Genomic DNA, 21,199 nt, shown 5'->3' with positions numbered 1-21,199 from the left:
ATCAATATTTTTGAGAGAAAAGAATTGTCAATCGGTCAAATTTGACCAACACAACAGGAGGGTTAAGAGGTTGCCTAGTCTATATTGTGCTGAACAGAAAGATAGCCTACAAACATTGTGTAGATCAATCTGTCTGGTAAGACAAGCCTTCATCATGAAATAGTTCACATCTAGTTTAGACAGTTCCAATGATATTTTTGGAAATCTATTTCTGACCATGTGTTATAAATTCTGTGTGACACACCACATTTAAGGGCTACCTCATAATTGCAGAGCTGCTCGCATTGCTTCAAAGTGGCACTCATGATGTTTGCCACCAATCAGGAGTGTTTCACCCAGACTCAGGAAAAACACATTTAACTGTTCCAAAACGTTGTGTAATAAGTGGAAAACTAAAAACGGCAAGGAAGCAAATGTCAATTCCACCACCATGTTTTAATTGCTTTTAATAACCATTCATTTATCAGTAAAAACTTCATGTAAACACTCATCTGTGCAGCTGAACTGAAATCAATTAAAAAATCTGCATTTCTGCATTTTGCCCAATGATTGTGTAGTGCTGTGTGCTGGTTAGTGAACTTAAACTTGGCCATACTGAGAAAAAAACTAAACAACTAAGTCTAAGGCCAGCCCAAGTCAGGATGTCCGCCAAACTGACAAGGTAGTGATGTGAAGGCAACATTTATGAAAGGTAGTCACAGTGTTTTGTAATAGGCCTATATGTATCTACATTTAACCATAGTGTACAAAAGTGGTAATGTTTTTTTCTATGCTGTATGAAAACTATTTTCATGTACGGATCATAGCTTTAATAGTTTAAAATCCAAAGAAAAAAAAAAACATTCTACCAGAAAGTTGAATTTCTGTTTTACATAATTAAGCCGAATAATCCCTGAGAAAATGCAAGTTCTGGAAGCAATATACAGAGCATCAGCACCCTAGTAGTTACACCACACATAACCCATTAAAGAGAAAATAAAATTCATGGAATCACATTCGTAAATATATTAACATCTAGTGAGACATGACAGATAAAATGTAAAATATTGCAAAAATTAAAATGACAATGTATGAACATGTGCAAAACAGTTAACTTAGAAGGCCATATGGTAGTATCAAAGATGTACAGGTTCACATTATCAACTGTTGTCCCTTAAGTTCTCAAAATGAAATAAATCAAGATATCTGTTCACTAAAGACACAATGTCAGCTTGTAAACAAGTATTTAGCAGAAACAATAAACAGGGATATATGTTTACGTATGACACATTTACAGTTGACAGACTCCAGGCCTAACTGGATCAAATGAAGGACACCCTAAACTGGCTCAAGAGTGAACTGAAGTCAAAATGAGGCCAAAGCAAAAGGTTCACACATCTGTCAATCAAATGAATAATGGCCCAACTGAGGACAAGAAACTAACGACTTGAGAAAACAAACCCTCCTGTTTTCCCACCTTCCTTCACTTTGTACAGCCAGGAGTGCTGACTCATGGAAACACACAGCCACCTGATATTGCCACACAAAAAAAGATGCCCAGAGACAATACCCATAGTAACCAGCCATCTCGTGAGTGACGTCTCCACGGTGACGTTTCTCGGGTTTGTGCGTCATGCGAGATGGATCCTGAGAGCAACTGACCACCCCCGTCACACTGTATAAGTCTCATAGCGGAGTTGTGGTTCTGTTGTGGACCAATAAGTTCTTCTGTAGCACCACCAAAGAACTCCGAAGCTACAAGAAGAGCCAAGAATAAGTAAAAGAGATGTTTAAAGTGTAATTGTAACTGTACACACTCTGGACATACAATACCACTCACACACATGAGACGAAACCAGAGAGCAAACAGGTAGCGTTACCTGCTCTAAAAGGTTGATTGAGTCTTGTAGAACTGCTCGGAGTAAGTGCATATCCTCATGGGTCCGATGTGGAGTGCTTTGCGTGGGACCAAGATTTGGACCAACGCTAAAGAATGAAGAGCTGGTCAGACTAAGAAGGAGGACTGCTGTACTTTAAATTGAACTTAGTTCTGTTTTTGGACTATTAAATGTAAATTGTGATAGAAAATAGAGAACTTTAAATGTTATCATTTAAATTGAACTTGAAAACACCCAAACACACAATATTGTATGGCACAATTGTAAATCCAAATAGAAACAATCCCACGCATCACCATTCTCAAACCTATCTCAGGCACTTAGAGGAAACAACTAAAAACAGGTAAGACATGCAGAATGTTGAAGAAAGCCCCGGCTGCAGGTAGTCTCACCTGGGCTCTGCCCTCTCCCTGAGCCGATGCTTGGTGCTTAAGTACATGCGATGAGCCACATCCTCCATGGCCCACAGCTTAAAGAACAGACCCAGGTTCAGCACCGTCAGGATCAGAAGACTATAACGACACGTACAGACAGACGGACAGATATGATATTTGGATATCATTTACTAGGCAAATTACTACAACGGCATGTATAAGGAGTTCAAAGCGACCTGGAGCACTGTGTGTGGTCCTTGGGAATCAAGCTAATTAACCCCAATCTGAGACACACTGAGCTCTATAAGCTGAACTAATTAAACTGTGAAATGTGTCACCACAGGATATCTACAACATCAGCTCAATTACTGTGAGCTGGAATGGTAGGCACAAAGGTTGCATAAAAATATCAGCTATACAGGGTAAACTGCCTTAATACAGATGTGCATGAGCACTGTAAGCACAACACAATTCATTCATGATTGTTTAACCACCCATGATCATGTCACACAAACCACAGGGTACCTGTATGTAACGTGTTGTGTGTGTGTGTGTGTGTAGTGTGTGTGTGTGTGTGTGTGTGTGTGTGTAGTGTGTGTGTGTGTGTGTAGTGTGTGTGCGTGTACACAAGTAAGTGAATGAGAGACAGACATAAGTGTTTTTGTTCTCTTTACTCACATGAAACTCATCCCAGCCACAATGGTGGCTATGTTCCACCTGTGGGTGCTCTTCACATCCATGGGGCCTAGAAAAAGACAATGGTCTATGTAAGAGAGCATGACATAATGCAAACTTGGCGTGACCAGGAGTGAGTGGGGTTTCTAGGATAGTTTGAATGGGTCACTGAAAGTTACCTGTAAGATATGCATGAACACTGAGGTGAACTTGGCAGTGAACAAAGTATTGTGTAACACTGTAGATAATAGTGTGGCAGTTGTGGCAGTTACAGTCAGTGTGCACACATATCTGACAAGCTTAAATATGATATCTTGTCCTTCCAAAGACATCGTAAAGTAAAATGTTCAAACAAACGTTGGGTTGGGTTTTTACAGTGCAATTTACAAGCGTAATGCACATACCCAAGACAAATATTTATGGTTAAGAGTGTCTCATGTCCCTTAAAAGGGTCACAACCATTTTAAGAATGTTCGAACTCCAAACAAATATTTTGATTTGTTCGGATAACACTTACCTATATGGCCTTCTCTGCGCTGCTCTGCGTCGGGCCCATACTGCTTGCCAGGCTTCATATGCTCCTGGAAGTTTCGACTGTAGGTCCTCCTCCTCCTCCGCAGGCTCGCCATCTTCCCAGCATCCCCGGGGCCCTGGGTCAGCTCCGCTTCCTCCTCTAATAGCTCAGCCTCTGTTGATGGGTTGTACAGTTTGACATTTGGATAAGGAGACAAATAAGTTCAGGTTCACTTGTTCACATTGGCATTATGGTTCCAAGGTCATTTGTTGTGTAAGCACTAAGCATCACTATGGAGAAAGTCAAAATATTGGAAAAATCATTATTAAACCATTACATAAATTACATAGAGAGGAGTACATATTAATGTAGTTCATATGCACAATAAATAATCCAACTTCTTCAAACAAGGCAAGAAATAAACAGCTGTGCTGCTATCTACCCAACATCTACAATGGATTTATGGATATAGATGTATAGGGACATCAATGTATTCTTCAAGATCAGAGATCATCTACTACCCTCTTGCCCTACGCTTCAATGTTAAACCACAGCAAAGGCCGGCATGAAGGTCGAGGCATTGATCAGATGGGTAAAGTGTGCTCGTTGCCTCCTGGCCTCTTGGTAATTGATGATGGAATGGCAAAAATAACCTTCAGGAAATGGACGCGAGTTATGCTCTTTTTCCAGTGTGGGGGGTTACTGACACTGCCCCAGCTCACCACTCTCGCTTCTCTAATAGCCTTTAAGAGCTACTTTGATCTGGTCAATTTTGTTCATTACTACCCCTCTTCTGCCCCCCCAATCCCAACATATACACCAATCCCCACTCCACCCCACAGAAAGGCCATTAGGATGCATTCCCTCAGAGGAGGGGAGGGGCAGCTGTCTACTGAGAAGTGCTTACTGTCAGCTGGCAGTTCACCCCAGCTAATTGACCTACAGCGGCTGCACAGAGAGACAGAGAGAGACAGAGAGACAGAGAGAGAAACCGGCAGACAGAGAGGCAGTGAGGCACCTTACAGCCCCTTAACACGTGGTGAATGACAAAAAGATAGATGCATACAGACAGAGGCTGCCTCAGACGCGGAGGAAGGAAAGGCTGAAGAAGGAGGAGGAGGACAACAGAGACTAACTAACCGAGGCGCCTGCCATACTCGTCCAGGCCACTCCAACAGTTCTTGGTGATGAAAGACTTTACCAGACCCCACGGTTGCTTTTTGTACTTCACATCGGTGTACAACCTACAGAGAAGACAGAGACAGAAAAGAAAGAGAGAGATACAGTAACCAAAAGCATAGAAATGAATAAAAACATTCGGAAGTTCCTTTTCCAAGTGGGGAAGATCATGTGCATGTTAACATCTAGGGAAAAAATAAAATGTTACACATCTGGTATGATTACCAATCAGTTAAAGTTCCCAAAACAGGTTGAAGTTTTTTCTTTGTGCTCTAGATCAAAAGTTTCAGCATTTTGAAGATAATGATGAAGTGAAGTGTCAGGCATTAGGGGTTTGTGCTCTTGAAAAGCATATTTATCTGAAAATTGTGAAAGATATTACCAACTTTTTTCTTATTCTATTTCTGTTTATGCTATACATATTTCCCTTTTTATAGTTGTGACAAGAAAATGAAGAAAAATATATATCTAAAGGGTTTTTAGGATACTTTTAAAATATGCTGTTCTGTAACTCTGTTACCATGAAAATGGCATGAAGTCCAAAAAAAAAATTATTTCCAAAAGAAAGTGCCTTGGTAGGACCAGAGCCATATAAAGTATCGCTTTTAAGTATGTGTCACTTAATATTTATTTCTGTACAAAACCAAGACGGGAGATTCTTTAGAAAACGCAGTAGCACCCACCCCATAAGTGTAGCCTAGGCCTATCTAAATTATCGTTATAAAAAAAATGACCTAGTACGTGACTCAAGAGCTGTAAACAGTGTTTTTGAGACTGCGTGTAGCCTACAAAAGCGCATGGAGATTTTGATTTTGCAACGAGAAACTGTAACACAGCTAGTCTAAGTCTAACATTAACTTGTTTGAGTTCTCCCCAACGTTCTCTGGTAGTTCTTCACGGATCTGATCAGTAACCCCATGGTAATGCGATGCGAGTGATCATAATAACATATAAAACGCGATATAGTCCTTGATAAATAACCAGCTATGAACTCATAAACAACAGCATTTTGTCACCGTTTGTCATTCACCGTGCTGTGAATACAGCATTAAGATGCTAGGCTAAAGAATTGAGATTCAGAGAACTTGCATGGTTGTGCTCATCCTGTCAGAAAATAGCAATTTGATCAGTGATCATGCATCATATCAGCGCAAGCTTGGTTTGAAACTGGTTTCTGGGGATGGGGTTTAGACGATCCTTCACTGGGCTAGTGCCTGCTGTGTTATGACCGTGCTGATGCTAAGCTGCAGCTCCCTCAAATCTATATAGGTTCTCATGCATATTAGGCTAGCTTTTGCCAATGAAAATGAATGCAACATAAAAAAAACAGTAGGCTACTGCTCCTAACTGAAGAAACGTTTATGTTACTGTAAGGAAATTATTATTATCATTGAATAACCATTTGCGTAAGCAGAAATATTGTTGAGCTGAGTTCTAAGAACAGAGAGTACAAGTTAATTGTGCACCCAGACAGACAAGAACTGCACCCTGTCTGTGTCTGTGTGTGTGTGTCGGGGGGGGGTTAGATAAGAGTATGTCACAATGAAGTCGCTATGTCTTGCTTCCTATTTTCTGTGTGCATCTGTACAATAAAAGACACAGCTTTTGGGCTGCAGAGTCAGAGACTGATGGTGTGAGGAATTCTTCCTTACATTAGCAGGCTCTCCTCTTGGTACCAGAGTTTGTGGGCAAAGCCATACTACGTGTTGTGGTTCTTGTATGTTGGGGTTAAATTCCCTGACAGTTACCAACAATGTTAAAGGAACCATATGTAAGATTGTGGCCAAAACTGGTACTGCAATCAATTTGAAATTACTCTAGAGCGTTGTATCCCCTCCCCCTCCCCCCTGAGGTTGGCAACCCGGATGCCGAAACACTACTGACTTTGTGATTAGTAGATAGGTGGAGGGTGGCGCATCAGGCCAAAACACAACATGACATGACAAAACACAACATCAACATCAGTTGAGGGCTGCAACTTCACTTTTTAAATGACAATATCCTGGCCGGACTACTGTTGTCAGTGATATAAGTATTTGAAATGAACATGATTTCTTAATGTCTAGTGACATATCAAGGCCATTTTATGATTAATTGAAATACATTTCTTGCATACGATTCCTTTAACAACAAACTCAGCTTCACTGCTGCAAACAAAGTTGGCTATATGCTTCGCCATATAACGAACCAGCTAGCCTTGTGATAACAAAATCTTTACCTTTTGTTTAGTCCACTGAAAGTTATCCACATATCAAACGATTACATACACAGTTATGGAGGAATTGTTTTGGGGAAGCAGTTGCACTATATCCCACTTTTGCTGCCTTTAAGCCACTTAAATCCATAGCCTAGATGAGCATTGCGCATACGTTACAACTTGACGTGATGGTGAAGCTAAATGCCCAAGAAACGTCACGTCAAGTTGTAGGCCTACTAAACGCAAACACTTAATGACAGCTTGTTCGTGGTGGTGTAGTGCTGCCTAATTGAAATGGGATAGGCAAGTATCTTATATTCGGCTATTATGTGTGGCACATTTATTGGGCTTTTAGCCTCTTTTAATTTAGGCCTATTTGATGAGGAACTGATAAAGACTGAGCAGCAGAAAAGTCATAGTCGATACAGCATTTATTATTATAATTAGGCTACTGATAGCCTACTATTACTTTACTACTATTACTGTTAATAATAATAATAATAATATTATTATTATTATTATTCGGATGAGGCAAAGGAATGTAAATCTGAGTCTGAAATGTTGGCTACAAACAGTCTATACTGCTGTAACTGCACTGCTGCTATTATTAATTGTTAACTTCCGGGAACTATTTGAGGCTTCCATTAGCTGCCATTGTTGAAAAAAAAAAATGGAACATTAGTGTCAATGGAGTTGTCGCAACTCTACCTTTATATGGCTCTTGGTAGGACATTTAATTTAGTATATTTCCTTTGAAAATGTTCATGCAAGTAAATATTCTCAGGTTAATCTGTGTAACTTTGTTACAGCAAAGTCACAGAATTCTTTCTATATCTTAAAATGAGATGTTCTGAACAGCCCCAAAGTTGATATGTATGGTCACAATTTAAACAATAAAATGTTGTTTTAACAATAGAAACATTTGTAACTGTTACCATGCAACTCCGTTACCATGACTTATGAAACATATGTCTTAGAAGTACACCAAAATTAGTCAGTCACAAAATCTTTGGTCATATTATAGGAAACAAGTATAGAAACACTTCTATATGAGTTTTTCTTAATGTTATATTTTGAGAACTGCATGTTTGATGATGTTGATTTTAATAGTAAAAAAGTGATTTTCAGTGACTCCATTATCGAGCACTAGGGCACATACAAACTGACATATTGTTCTTAAATTTTAGTTCATTAATTACTGAGTGGCACCACAAAATCTAGTGGGAGTGTAACTCCATTACCATGTGATCTTTCCCAAGTTTTAACATACTGTTCTATGTCCTACACCTCAACTCTACCAGGGTTATTTCATCAACTGACAATTTTTACAGACATTCTGTTACCAAAGATTACACAAGTTTCATATCCTGTGCATGGATTAAACTTATTCCTGGAATAAGATAACTTAAATGGAGTTTTGTTTAGTGTATGAGGCTAGGTTTAACACTAGGCTTAATTTATGCACAGGAAACTTTGCATGTATGCATGTTCTAACTGTTGTTTCACCTTAGGCGACACTTCTTCTTAGAGCTGCGGATGATGCAGAAGCGGTTCTTGGTGTAGAAGTAGTCATGGTAAGGCACGTCGTGTGTGTAGACCTCAGCATCCACCATGTAGTACTGACCCTCCCGAGACTCCTTGTATAAAGTCTGAAGGGCGGCCATAACAAGAAGTGTGTGTGAAAGGTGCAAACCATATTAGAGAGGTAACACACACACACACACACACACACACACACACACACACACACAGTTATAGTGCCATGCATGTAAGTGCCTGTGCGCGCACACACACACAAAGATGCACCCGCAGAATTGAACATGCCCACACACACACACACACAGACACCACCATGCATGTGCGTGCTTGTGCGCACATACACAAAGATTCCCCCATGGAATTGAACACACACACAAACACACGCACACACACACACAGTCATTAAACAGATGCTCTTATCTAAAATGACAGAGTACACCAAACGCATTAATTTTATGAGTGCTTATGCTCCTAGTGAAATTAATCCATGACCTTGGCACCATTGCTCTTCCGGCTAAGCCTAACACACACACACAGTCCTCTGTCTGACCTGGTACTCTGTGACGGTGGAGGACTTCCCCACCAGTGGGTTGGTGATGGTTACTGTGTAGTTCATAGTTCTCTTCATACTCCCCGAAGAGTCTCTCTGCCAGGGCGTGGAGGTTGCCCCTAAATAACCGCAGAACGCAGACAAAAACAAAAATCAAATTCATGATTAAAAGGGACATCAGGAAAAGGGTTATTGCCACATAGGTTTCCACATGCAAGGAGTAAACCTTGCCTGTGTTGCAAAGTGTACAAGTTATTATTACAAAGGGGATCATTGTCAAGTGTGACATATGATCATGGCATTTGACATATGGCATAACTGTGACATATTTCATAATACAACACAAACCAGGAAATCAATCAATACAAAGGTTGATACAACAGACACAGTTTTGTTACACATTTTGGGCTTTGTTTAAAACCACCATTAAAGAAAAACAGAACCACCATAAAAAAAAAACAGGATCCCTTTAGGTAGGAAATCACAGACTGATGTCACCTCAGGGCTTATTTTAGCCTGGCTGACACTCAGGCATATGGCACACAGTCGAGGGACATATCAGCGTACCGCTGAGGTCTGGACAGTGGCCCGCTCACTCACACTACTCTCCCATCCAATGCATGAAGGCCACTTAATGACTCCACTCTTATACAAGGTTCCTGATATCCTCTGATTGCAAAACAGATATGGTCCGGATTTAACAAGGTTCTGGGTTGTATCTGGATTTAAGATCAGGGCCAAACTCGTTTCAGAGCTGGCAGCTGCAGAGGTCAATTATCTCAGGGAATTCAGTTTTCATTGACGTTTCTGAGCATAATGGGTTTGCTCCATGTATCTACATGAGGTAGTTGCCTCTTATGGAAGTTACTATAAATCATTACTGGTTTGACCTGCAGAAGCCGTACTGTATGACTCAGCATAGCACCTGATAATTGTGTTAAAAGGGCTACGGCCTAACTTTCTTGTGTTGGCTTGCATGCCAATTAACAAAAGGTATTATACACATTTTGGCATTTTGCTCAACTAATTCATGATCAAAGCAAGCATAGCTGGAACTTTGACAGTGAAAGGTATTGTCTAATACAATAATGTCTGAATGCCAAATACAATACACTCTAAAATTTGATTAATCTTTGTCAACATGGTCTGTAGATAATGTGTACCAAATTGAGAGATTCAGATGAACAGCCCGAAGGAAATAGATTAGTTTCTCTTTCAACTTATTCAAAAATGGGTATGGTGTGAAGCTCGAAACGTAACTTCTGGTGTTACTCTAAATACACAAGTAAAAGGGAAGCTAGTGTGCGGATATTTCTTGAGATTTTCTATGGCAATACTTTTTTTATCCAGCACATGTTTTTGGATGTGGGCACTTTACGTTTTTGCATTTTTTGCAATCAAACATGTTCTGCAGTAGAATGAATAATAATAATGAGGAAGAATCAGAATAAGAACAATATAGAATCCAGCAGCTTCACTGCTTGGACCCCTAATAATGTCCAATGAAGTCACCTGAGATTTTTTGCACGTGCATGAACCTCCGGTTAAAGTTGGAATCAGTAAAGAGCACCTCAAACATCTTTTCAGCACTGATGTGGAACACCCGGTTTATAAAGAGACGGCCCTGCACCTGTGCCTGGCATTCCTTCTCCTCCTCTGCAGGAGAAAAACACACACACACACAGAGAGAGAGAGAGAGAGAGAGAGAGAGAGAGAGAGAGAGAGAGAGAGAGAGAGAGAGAGAGAGAGAGAGAGAGAGAGAGAGAGAGAGAGAGAGAGAGAGAGAGAGAGAGAGAGAGAGAGAGAGAGAGAGAGAGAGAGAGAGAGAGAGAGAGAGAGAAGAGGTGTCAGTAAATCTACACAGAGCCTGACAATGAGAAAAATAACATTGAACTGGACAGGGCTGGACTGTGCTGTACTGACACATAAGAAAAGTGGCTTCATTTCCACTTTTTGTGTGGTGGGCATTAAAACTGCCTGAGAAAGTGATAAAAACAAATGAACAAAAACAAACAAGCAACAAAACACAAATGACCTTCAGGAGTTGACAATGCACCTGCAGCAGCAACACGATTGTGGGGGATGGGCTAATGGGCTGGGGGGCAAGCCTACCCTTCTTTCAAATCTGTAGCTATACACTTACACTCACACAATTATACACCACAGACACACATACACAGACAGGGCCAGTTCTAGCCTACTACATTTGGGGGGGCTGGTAGAAATTTTGGGTGGGCAACATAGCAAAGTGGCCAAATTTGATCAAAATGTACATAAACACAAAACATAAAAACAATTGATACTACCTAGTTCGAGTTGCTGCAGCCAACAGCTAGGGATGGGCAGTATTTCTGATACATGTATTTAAAATAGGTATTTCAAATACAAAATAGTATTTTGTCATTTGTTTTCATTTTGTTGAAGAAAATGGCTTCATATTTTGTATCAAAATACTTTATAGGTGTGTATTTTTTTATTTTTGGTAAAACCAATAGCCTACTTTTGGAGATGTGATCATAAAAGTGAATGTAGCCTCTGAATAGTGCTGACCTAGTAATTTGCCCAGACTTGTTGTGATTATAATATTGAGATTCAGAGTAACTTCTAGGTTGCTCACATACACAATACACCACCTCTCATACCAAGCTCAAGTTTCTTGAGAACTTTAATCATCCAATCGGAACACATGGAACCAATTATGTGGTTCCCCTGCCACATTGCTCAGTCTGGGCATGCACTGACGATGTCAGAGTCTCCACTTTGTACTGCTTGACAAGTTCAGTTGTAACTTTCTGAGTGCATCTCTGATACAGTATTTACTATGGCTATGAGATGTTACAGGCAGGTCAGCATGGTTGATCTGTTCACTGTTTGCAGGTTATAGCATGTCTCGTACAGGCAGAGAAAAGCTGTTGCTCTCAAACACTGTCCACTTAATCAACAGAGTCAGTGTATTGATGAAGGAATAGATTAAATAGACACATATGGAAGGTTTGCAAAATTATATATCATGCTCCCATTCAAGAGTATTTTAGTACTTTCAAAATACAAAAATACAGTATTTTATTTTGATACATGGTGTGGCTAATGTATTTTGTAGTTTATTTTGATACACTTAAAATTAGGGTTTTAATATTTTATTTTAAAATACATTTTGATGTATTAATTGCCCTGCTAACAGCTAGAGCAGCTAGACAGCAACAGCTAGAGCAGCCAGGCAGCTACAGTGCTACATTCTGGTGGCATTTTTAAAATCAGAGTGTAGCACTGTAGCTGCCTGGCTGATCTAGCTGTTGGCTGCAGGAAGTCGAGGTAGACAGCACCGATTGTTTTTTTTTTCTTTCGTACCGACAGTACTCTGGGGGGGGGGGGGGGGGGGGGGGGGTGCTAGCTCTGTAACTCATCTACATCCAAACTGGGTTTGAGGCTACACATGCACAACTGAAAAAAAAATTCTTAACTTTGTTTGGGTGGGCAAGACACAATGCTTTCTGGCTACTGCCTAGAGCCGGCCCTGTACACGGATCTGAGGATGCGCCTCTGCTTAGCACAGACACCACAAATGCATACACACAGATGGCTGACCACGTGCTTCTGCCTCCTTTAGTCAAGTACGTGCTTCCATGCACACACACACACACACACACACATTTAGCCTTCTCTGGTCATGGACATACAGTTGTGCACACAAACACACAGGACTGACCAGGTTGTTCGGGCTCCTCTGCGCTCTCACTCTGTTCAGACAGGCGGTCCTCATTAGCGTTGAGGTCCAGGTTTGAGCGTTTGGACGACCTCTCAGAGCTGTGACGGTCTAGAGAAGGCACAGGACTCCGCTGGAGAAGTGGAGTGCCGCAGGAGTCATCCTAAAACACACAGGCACACACACCAGTGGTAAGAATCATATCAATAAGATATCATTGTCTGTACCACTACCCTTTCATGAACCATGGGCCCCCACCTATAAGCTTTTCTAGCTTCTTTGAGGGACCCATTCACTCTACCCGTCTGTCTTTGTACCCCTACTGGTTTACTGTAATGTTGAAGTGGTATTGTGAATAAACTCAAACTCAAACTAGCAATTTACATGAATTCGTTATTGGCATGTAACTGTAACTGTAAAAAAGTAATTCCATACTTATAGCTGCATTCCTTATACAACGACAACCCCATTCACCCACCTCACCACTCCAAAAATGTATCTGACAAAAACTAAAACAAAAAGACTTCTTGAGAATGTTTTTGCAGGCTTGCACTTGTGTCTCTCTAGTTTAACTGGTAGAACAAGGTGCCCATCAGAAGAACTACCCCCCCCCCCCCCCCCAAAGGAGCACTACCACACACATCCTGTTTGTTACTTTAGATAAACACATCAGATGGGCATACTACTAAATGAGATAAGACGTATGCTGAGCCTAAAGCCCAAGGTGTTTTCAAATTCAGAAAGTGGGGGCAAAGGTCTGTCGCTGTTATCTTCACACTTCAGGCTTTAAGTATAAGTATAAGTATATATACTCTTTTGATCCCGTGAGGGAAATTTGGTCTCTGCATTTATCCCAATCCGTGAATTAGTGAAAGACACACAGCACACAGTGTACACACAGTGAGGTGAAGCACACACTAACCAGGAGCAGTGAGCGGCCTACTACAGCGGCGCTTGCGAAGCAGTGTGGGGTTAGGTGCCTTGCTCCCCCCCAGGCAAAAGAATAAAAGTGTAAACAAACAAACCCCGTTAGGTGAGAGTGTGCTTTTCTGTCCGAGAGAGGACTGCGTGTCGTCCCCTAGAGGCGTGGAGGCCTCATAAGAGGCTAGCTCCACCTGCTGGAGCCGGAGTGTAGTGGGCCTCTCCAGCCTCCCGGGTTGGTCCTCTGACTTCATGATCAGGCTGCTAAAGATAAAGAGACGAGTCCGTTAGTAAATGTATTCATTTGGCACTTTTCAAAGGGCAACTTGGTGACATTGGAAAAAAAGGTACATTGAAGCATGTCTAACGCGCTGTGTTGCGCGGAGTTGGTGAGAAGTAGCTGACAAGCCAAAGCATCACAAACTCAAAGTTCTCCAAAACCACAGAGTACCAATCAGTCTGAGTACTATGATTCAAGTGTGTTCACGTGTGCATGTGCGGGGTATACATTAAGCGTCAACCATCAGCAGAGCACAGCAAGGATGGGGAATCCTAAAAGACTGATTTGACTCAAACAGGGCCCTTTCAATGTGCCAGATGTAGGTTTTAGCATATATTTCACATAATTTGTCTCTACAACACTATAAAAAGGTGCATTTAAATATTGTCAATATTATTGTGTGTGTTTTTGCCTGACTAACAGAGGAAGAGACACAAAATAAAAGACAAGCAATGAAGAATGAACAAACTCAATTATGATTTTGCCCATTTGTTGCCCATTTCAAAACCACAACAACTCCTTCCTTTGTTTAAGACCTAAACACATTCAGATGGACAAGACGCGTGTGGGAAAGTCGATCATGGCACCTGGGATTGGTGGGTGTATTGGCATCTGCTGATATCTGTGCGTTATCCATTTCATCGTGACTCAAACCCAAGTCATTTCCATAGTGCTGCTTGACCATCTGCCACAGTTCTTGTCTGGTTAGTGGCTGCAAGAGAGAGGCACACATTAAAATGAAGAGACCAGTTCCGATCATTTTTCTTTGTCAAAAGAAAGAAGGCCTGTTTAAACCCAATCTCGCCTCTTCTCACATTGTTCACTTCTACAACGCACAGCTCCAACCTGATTCAGGCTGAACTTGATCTTTATCTGGTTAAGTTTCACCTAGGACAACCGGGCATGGGCAAACACAGCAGTTACAGTCAGGTCATCATAAAATATGCCCGCATTAGTCGATACTAGGCCTACTCCCGTGCCAATAGCGCATTAACGCTTCTAGAGTGGAGTCAGCGCTCTCCAGGGCAAAGTTGAGTAAATTAATCATAAAAGTGACATATCAATCTATGAAGGTGGAAAACAGGCTAACAAAAGAAAAACAATACAAGTACAAATTGACGATGCCAATGGTAGATACGCTGTTTAACACCAATTCCTGAACAAGTGCACTCAAACGGCCATATGGTTATCACAGAAAGAAAGAAAAAACAACAAACCAAAAAACACCTTAGCTTGTGAGAGAATTTTGCGCAGGCCATTCATTACGCACGCTCGTGTATTAAACAAACCAACACCAAAATAAACTCTTAATTTACTTACTTTAGTTGAAGCCGCTTTCTTCCCTCTAGTTTGCCAGCCTGACTACCTGCCTCGTCACCTAGGCGAACTATACCTGTGCGCTGTCAAATGAGTATTGTCCAAATCAGGAAGTTATCTCGCTTTCGGCAAGTCCATAGAGCGCTCCGCCCATTAGCGTAGTAACAAAGTCAACAAATTCTTTCTTAGCATAATTAACTCACACAATAATTTCAGACTGTATATTGAACATCATAGGACAGTTTCTTCACGTTGTCTGCCAGGCGTAGTTGTAGTTTGCTTTAAGGGAGCTCGTGCAGTAACCTAACAAGCCACACCTCAAAGGTCATTGAACTTTCCTTTCATTTGCTAGCTTGTCAAACTCCCGAATGACGAGACTGATTCAACAAAGACTTGTTTTTTTCAAGCGTGAGGTCCCCCGACCCATGGTCTTCAGAGTATAGTTTCATGCTAGGAACAACAAACAATGGACAGAGAGGGCTGTACAAGAAAACTTTACATATGAAAGGAACAGGTTACCTGACACCGTTTCTTGTCTAACCAGAAACTGCAATAGGCAGCACAAGGCGTGTTTACATTTTGGAAATGCACGTTTCAGTACCACCAGCAATCCTACATTTTCTTGTAGTTTTAGGGTCAGTCGTAAAACCTATTCTAACTAAGAGACTAGCCTTCTACAAATAGCCTACCTTATACATGTTAGTCCAGCTCTCTTGTGTCTTTCTGATGACACAATATAGTGTTGTTATTGCCTCATCTTTTATCTGAGTCTTTTAATGGACAAAATACTTCCCTGTACTTGGTCTAAAGGTGTGAAGCATCAGCTACATAAAACGTCTTTAAACTATTTTTTTTTGTTTTTTATTTATTTATTTATTTATTTAATATTTATATTATATTATTTAATATTTATATATTTATTTCAAACTATTTGAAATTGTTTTGTTCTGCATGTAAACCTGAGTTGGATTTAATTTGTTATATTAAAGATTAAATTGATTAGATTAGATTATATTAAGTATTGATGTTGGGCTCTGTTGAGTCTGTGAGTTGAGCAATATCCATAAATCTCATTATTGGCTACAGAATAGCTCACATATGTGTTTGGTTTGCATTCAAAATGTACAAATGCATACATATATAAAAAATATATACAATTGGAAAAAGATGTGTGGCATACTCGACACACAAATATTATGTTCACTATTCACACTTGACAGACAAACAGACAGCCTACAGAGTGTGAAACCACGTAGACAAAACAAAACAAAACAGCTAGACTGAGTTATACCTTATTCAGCAAGGTATTCTGCCACATCCGGAATATGCTCTGGAAACTTTTTTCCCTGGCGGCGAATGATGTGAAGAACAGCTGTATGGAAAGTAAACAAATAGTCACAATACAAATAAATATCTAGATAAATACATTTCCCAAACATACCCCTGGAACTGCTTCCATGTTTGTGTTTGTGTAGCTCAAATGGTAGAGTCAAAGGGTTCACCCAGGGCATGTGATATACCCAGGGCACACTGAGAGAAAGTGGAATAGAACATTATGTCCAATATTCCAATATGTGGTTTAATGTTCTGCATTATGCCCAATATTCCAATATGTGGTTTAATGTTCTGCATTTCTTATTAGTGGATCACTTTGATACTAAAACGTATGATTCTATGTAATGACTATGATATCTGTACTGTCCCTGTGTATATTTGTGTGTGACTGTATTTAGAGATAAGCGGGAATATTATGACTTTGCAGTGTTTCACTGTTCTGCATGGTTGCGTAGCTATCTGCTCCGGATTGCCAGGTTGCCTTTAATCAGAGTCTGATTCAGTGTAGTCCACGTGAGATGGAATGACCAACATCATCTCCCGTCAGCCTGGAAGGCTACTTAAACCCTAACTATTTCCTTGTCTAGTTAGAGCAGCTGATGGATCTTTAGGTGAAGTCATGCTGTCTCTTCCTTGATGCGCATCATTGTAAATAAACTCTGTTCCTGATTTTTCATGCTATTGGTCTGACAGGGTCTTTATTCATCTGTGGTATCAAAATTACCATCAACACACACACACTAATGGCAAAATGAACATCTGCATTACTCTATACGTTGCTTAGGAAAATAGGGTGTGCTAAATAAATCTAAAAAAATTAAGCAGGGTGAGCAGCATACCTTTTCTGCATCTGTGGAGATCTGAATAGCGTTTGGAATCCATCTTGCTGTCTTTTCTCTGGTCATGGCTGTGATATCCATCAGGTTCACGACAATCTGTGAAAAATGTTCATATGCAAAAAGATTGAAGGCATATTCATGAAAATGTAAAACTGTGGTTTGTTTTCTAGATGAGCATTTCATTGTGTACTAAGTAGTGACAGGGATATTAAGTATCACAGTGTCTCCAAATCAATATGGTAACCTGTGCTTTTCAAACATTTGTATGTCAAAAACTTCCATTGCTTGCATGTAATGTTTTAATTAATATAAAATGACATTAACTCTAAACAGCAGTATCCTTTTTCCAGAAGCAGTACTATTACAGTGTCCTATATGTTCTGTTGTTATTCTATTTATCAAGCTTGCTTGTGTCAGTATAGCATTCCATATCACTGAATAATTTCACAGCTATAAGGACCTGACAAAGTCCTTGACTGGTGGTGTTACATCTTTAAATTTACACTTCAACGAACTTCTCACCTTTGTTCCCCGAAATACATTACTGTAGAAACACAACAAGTTTTCCGACAGGTATATCCGTCCCTGCAGTAGAAGGTCCCTCTGGAGTGCACAGGTGTAATCTGAAAAAAATATCCGTTGTCATGGGGATTGATATGATATGAAGACTCGTTGATATGGTATACACCTTACAGGATAAAGATGCTCCTGTAGCGACCTTTATCTGGGTATAGTTCACCTGTGATGAGCATCTCAGAAGCTGCTTGTTCTTTGAACAGCTTTCTGAACTCCTCATTCCTCTGCTTGTAGCTGGTTGGTGGGACTTGAGGTGTTGTTACAAACAGTCCAACTGAATCAAACCACTAATTTAAACAAAGAATGAGAAATTAGCTTTAAGATGTACAGGAGATTGTCTATAAAGAGGATAAAAAAATAAAGACATTATAGCCAGTAGAGGGCAGTATTCTCCTAACACTTTCAACGCTAACAAGAATAATGAGACAGCACCTGTGACATATTGTTAAATTGAACACCAAAAACATGTTGGCAACTATTTGGGTTTCATGGCAGTTGCTGATTGCATTTTTTTTTTTTTTTAAGCTTCCAGGCCTCCCCTGTGTTTCACATCATGGTAAAGTCTGCATGAATGCAACTTACGGAGGGATCAGAAAGTTAGTGAACAAGCCCTCATGCACTTCATGATTTCACAGTGGGATAGCTCTTGGCCTCCACAAACTTACCTGAAACACGCATCAAAGTCTGTCTGTGAGTGTGGAGAATGAGACTGGACATCTAAACTAGTGTTAAGGGCCCTAGTAGTGCAATGGCAAGTACATGTAATGCACTTACACAATGTCTTTGAAAAGAAGTTACTGGGTGTGAGTGACTATGTTCTCACTTAACTCTTTGAAGCAAGCTGATTGAATCAAGCAGGCTATGTTTTAGAGAAGCACTATTTACTTGCACTATAATTACTCATAGTGAATTCAGTCTCATGGCCACCTTACCAAACAACTTTGACAAGATTTGGGAAAGATTCTTGAAAGATTGTAGTCTTTTAACTAATTCAAGGATCTATACCCCACCTCAGCCTCTTCTGTAAAGGTGTCACCAATTGTGGTGGTGTCCTCAGGGGTGTCGTTCGCCATGCCTGGGTTCGGCAAATGGGTCATCAGCAGTATTTCTTTACAGACTTGACAGAAAACCACACCCAAATGAAAGTGCACTTTACTCCACTGGACCTACAGCAGAGGAGTTTATGTGTGTCAGGGTTATTGTTCAGTTCAACTTTTCCACAATTGATTGTGTGTTAAGGAAATTCAGTTTATTTATTGCTAAATTATACCAGAGCTGCTAACTTTTGGTCAGTAGATACATTTCATTTCATTTCAAGCATGGGAATTCATATAGACTCTTATTGGTGTTTTGTTATATAACTTTCAATATAACTTTGTATTTGCAGAATAGAAATCACCCCTTTCCCTGCCATTTGCCTTTTCCCCCAAAAGATGCACTCCCAAACTGACAGGAAATTTTTTCAATGCACCAAGGGAATATGCCGAGACTGACTGATCCTGACTTGATTTCATAGACAACTCAATGCACCACCGCTTAAATTCACCTATGCCCAGGGGTGAAAGTAAGCCGGTACTTGCCGGTACGGAGTACCACTAAAATATTTGGAGAGTGTACTATACCCTCTAACTATACTGTCTCTGAAAAATATAGCACTTACAGCATGACAACACAACTGCTAACGTCAAATTACCAGAAGCAACACGTTTCCCCCAACATATATTTCATATACATCGTTCTGAACTGTATCTGAATTGTGTCTAAACCGTGCAGCTGGACAGACAACGAGCAAGCTATAGCGCGCGTACAGTAGCCTACAGTAATTGCGCCAACGTGCACTGGTATCCAAAGTGTTTTAGCAGACGGACGTTTCTTGGAAAGTCTCCCAAATAAAAAAAAAAATACAGGCTAAAGAAAAATATGTTGATGTTTCAATAGCCTATTCTGGTTTTATGTGTGCAGTGTTTCGCTGGAGAGACAGGAGACAGACAGTGCGTGTACGGCTTAACCAGATCTTGCGCAGCAATAATGAAAGTGTTTTAGCGGACAGAAGTATGTTGCAGTCTCCCAAATAAAAAGGCATGACTCAAAGAAACGTGTTTCATGATATACAGTAGCCTATATAAAAAAAATTGATTGGAAGTGGGAGCGAGCAGAGTAACTAGGTTAAATAAATAAATGTTGAAATTAAGTGTTTGCAATTTATTCATAATCAAAAACAGATGCAGGTGGGTTAAAGAGTGATACTAGAGTGACAAGTCCTAGCGAATGCTTGATAAGTAGACTATAATACAGTAAATAAACAAATAAATAAATAATAAATAATTAGGCTAAGTGAAATTTTCGGCGCGCGCTCTGGGTGCGCATTATAACTCTATATCATAGTACCACCAATAAATAAAAACTACTTTCACCCCTGCCTATGCCTACTTTATTTTGTGACAAAAAAATAAATACATAGTGGGCTTAGTCTTTTGTGACTAAACAAAGTTGCAACAATGGAGGTCCGCATTCAGAAAATATAGCCTACCTACAATAATTCGTCAGATAATTTCTGATGGTAGCCTATCATGAATGACTCCAAATATAGGCCTACGCATATTTTGGAACTTCTGAAGTCACGAAAAGCAATACTGCCTGAAAATATATTAGCCTAGGCCAAATATCACAAATGTTTTACAAGTTTAACAACTAACTTGTAAGGTTTACATATCCTACAGTTAGAGTAGCCTAGGCTATTCTCTGATCGTGAAGATCGGCTAATCTTTCTTCACAGATGTGATGATAAACCAGAGGCGCATTGCCTACCTGGACGCGAAATGAAGTGAGATTATTATCTCCCGCGGCTTCTTTTCCACGTAGATAGGAAGTCCTATAGGCGTAGTAGTCGTATGGATATTAGACTTGCATTTTCACCATCAGCCCCTAATCAACCTTTGAAGTTAAAATGTCTATTTATTTCTTCTGTTCAGGGAATGGCTGAGGCCAACACGGAGCCGAAACTGCATATCACCTGGTAACAGGTGCGCGTGTCTGACATAACCGGTTCACGAGGGAAAATGCCACTTGCTATAGGAAATGCTCACGCCGAAATTTGCATTCTGTACGGACGAGTGTTCGTATGGTTCCATAAATAGACCATCCATAAAATCACTTATGCACTGGATAAATCTTATCATTTTAGACATCCTTTTACGTCGGAGTGACCAGTTTACTCTATGTGTTGTTTTCGAACCCAAGGTACAGTCTAAAGCTTTATGGTTGATGCCTGTATTGGTCTGATTCACCATTATCAACCTTATGGTTTTATGAAGCTACTTTAT

The 21,199-nt window shown here is 40.2% G+C and overlaps 1 protein-coding gene across 2 annotated transcripts; it reads right to left on the bottom strand.

The window, feature by feature from the left end:
- Positions 1-416: 416 nt before the first annotated feature.
- Positions 417-20,904, bottom strand: gramd1c (GRAM domain containing 1c). 2 transcript variants are annotated; one of them, XM_042067360.1, is made up of 18 exons: positions 20,685-20,904; positions 18,887-19,042; positions 18,040-18,163; positions 17,823-17,923; positions 17,301-17,396; positions 16,418-16,498; positions 14,397-14,521; positions 13,634-13,790; positions 12,612-12,771; positions 10,418-10,561; positions 8,906-9,024; positions 8,323-8,465; positions 4,581-4,684; positions 3,444-3,614; positions 2,930-2,996; positions 2,270-2,389; positions 1,860-1,965; positions 417-1,734 (listed from the first exon to the last, which is right to left on the bottom strand). In XM_042067360.1, exons 2-18 carry the CDS (start codon positions 18,971-18,973, stop codon positions 1,666-1,668), a joined length of 1,974 nt encoding a protein of 657 aa, XP_041923294.1. In that variant the 5' UTR covers positions 18,974-19,042; positions 20,685-20,904; the 3' UTR covers positions 417-1,665. The 2 variants fall into 2 exon arrangements, with proteins under 2 accessions (XP_041923294.1, XP_041923292.1); XM_042067358.1 differs by having other exon boundaries at positions 13,634-13,793; positions 20,685-20,903.
- Positions 20,905-21,199: the final 295 nt, after the last annotated feature.

This window comes from Alosa sapidissima, chromosome 17, assembly GCF_018492685.1.
Source record: "Alosa sapidissima isolate fAloSap1 chromosome 17, fAloSap1.pri, whole genome shotgun sequence".
NCBI classification, from domain to species: Eukaryota; Metazoa; Chordata; class Actinopteri; order Clupeiformes; family Clupeidae; genus Alosa; species Alosa sapidissima.
The sequence above is the reverse complement of the archived record's forward strand: the minus strand, read 5'-3'. Positions and strand labels throughout refer to the sequence as shown.

Coding starts and splice junctions, on each gene's coding strand:
- gramd1c (XM_042067358.1), bottom strand. CDS start 18,973: ATGACCCATTTGCCGAACCCAGGCATGGCGAACGACACCCCTGAGGAC. Junction 3,615..4,580: donor CGAGTATGGCAGGCGCCTCG/GTTAGTTAGTCT, acceptor ACCCATCAACAG/AGGCTGAGCTATTAGAGGAG. Junction 1,966..2,269: donor AGGGAGAGGGCAGAGCCCAG/GTGAGACTACCT, acceptor TTCATTCTTTAG/CGTTGGTCCAAATCTTGGTC.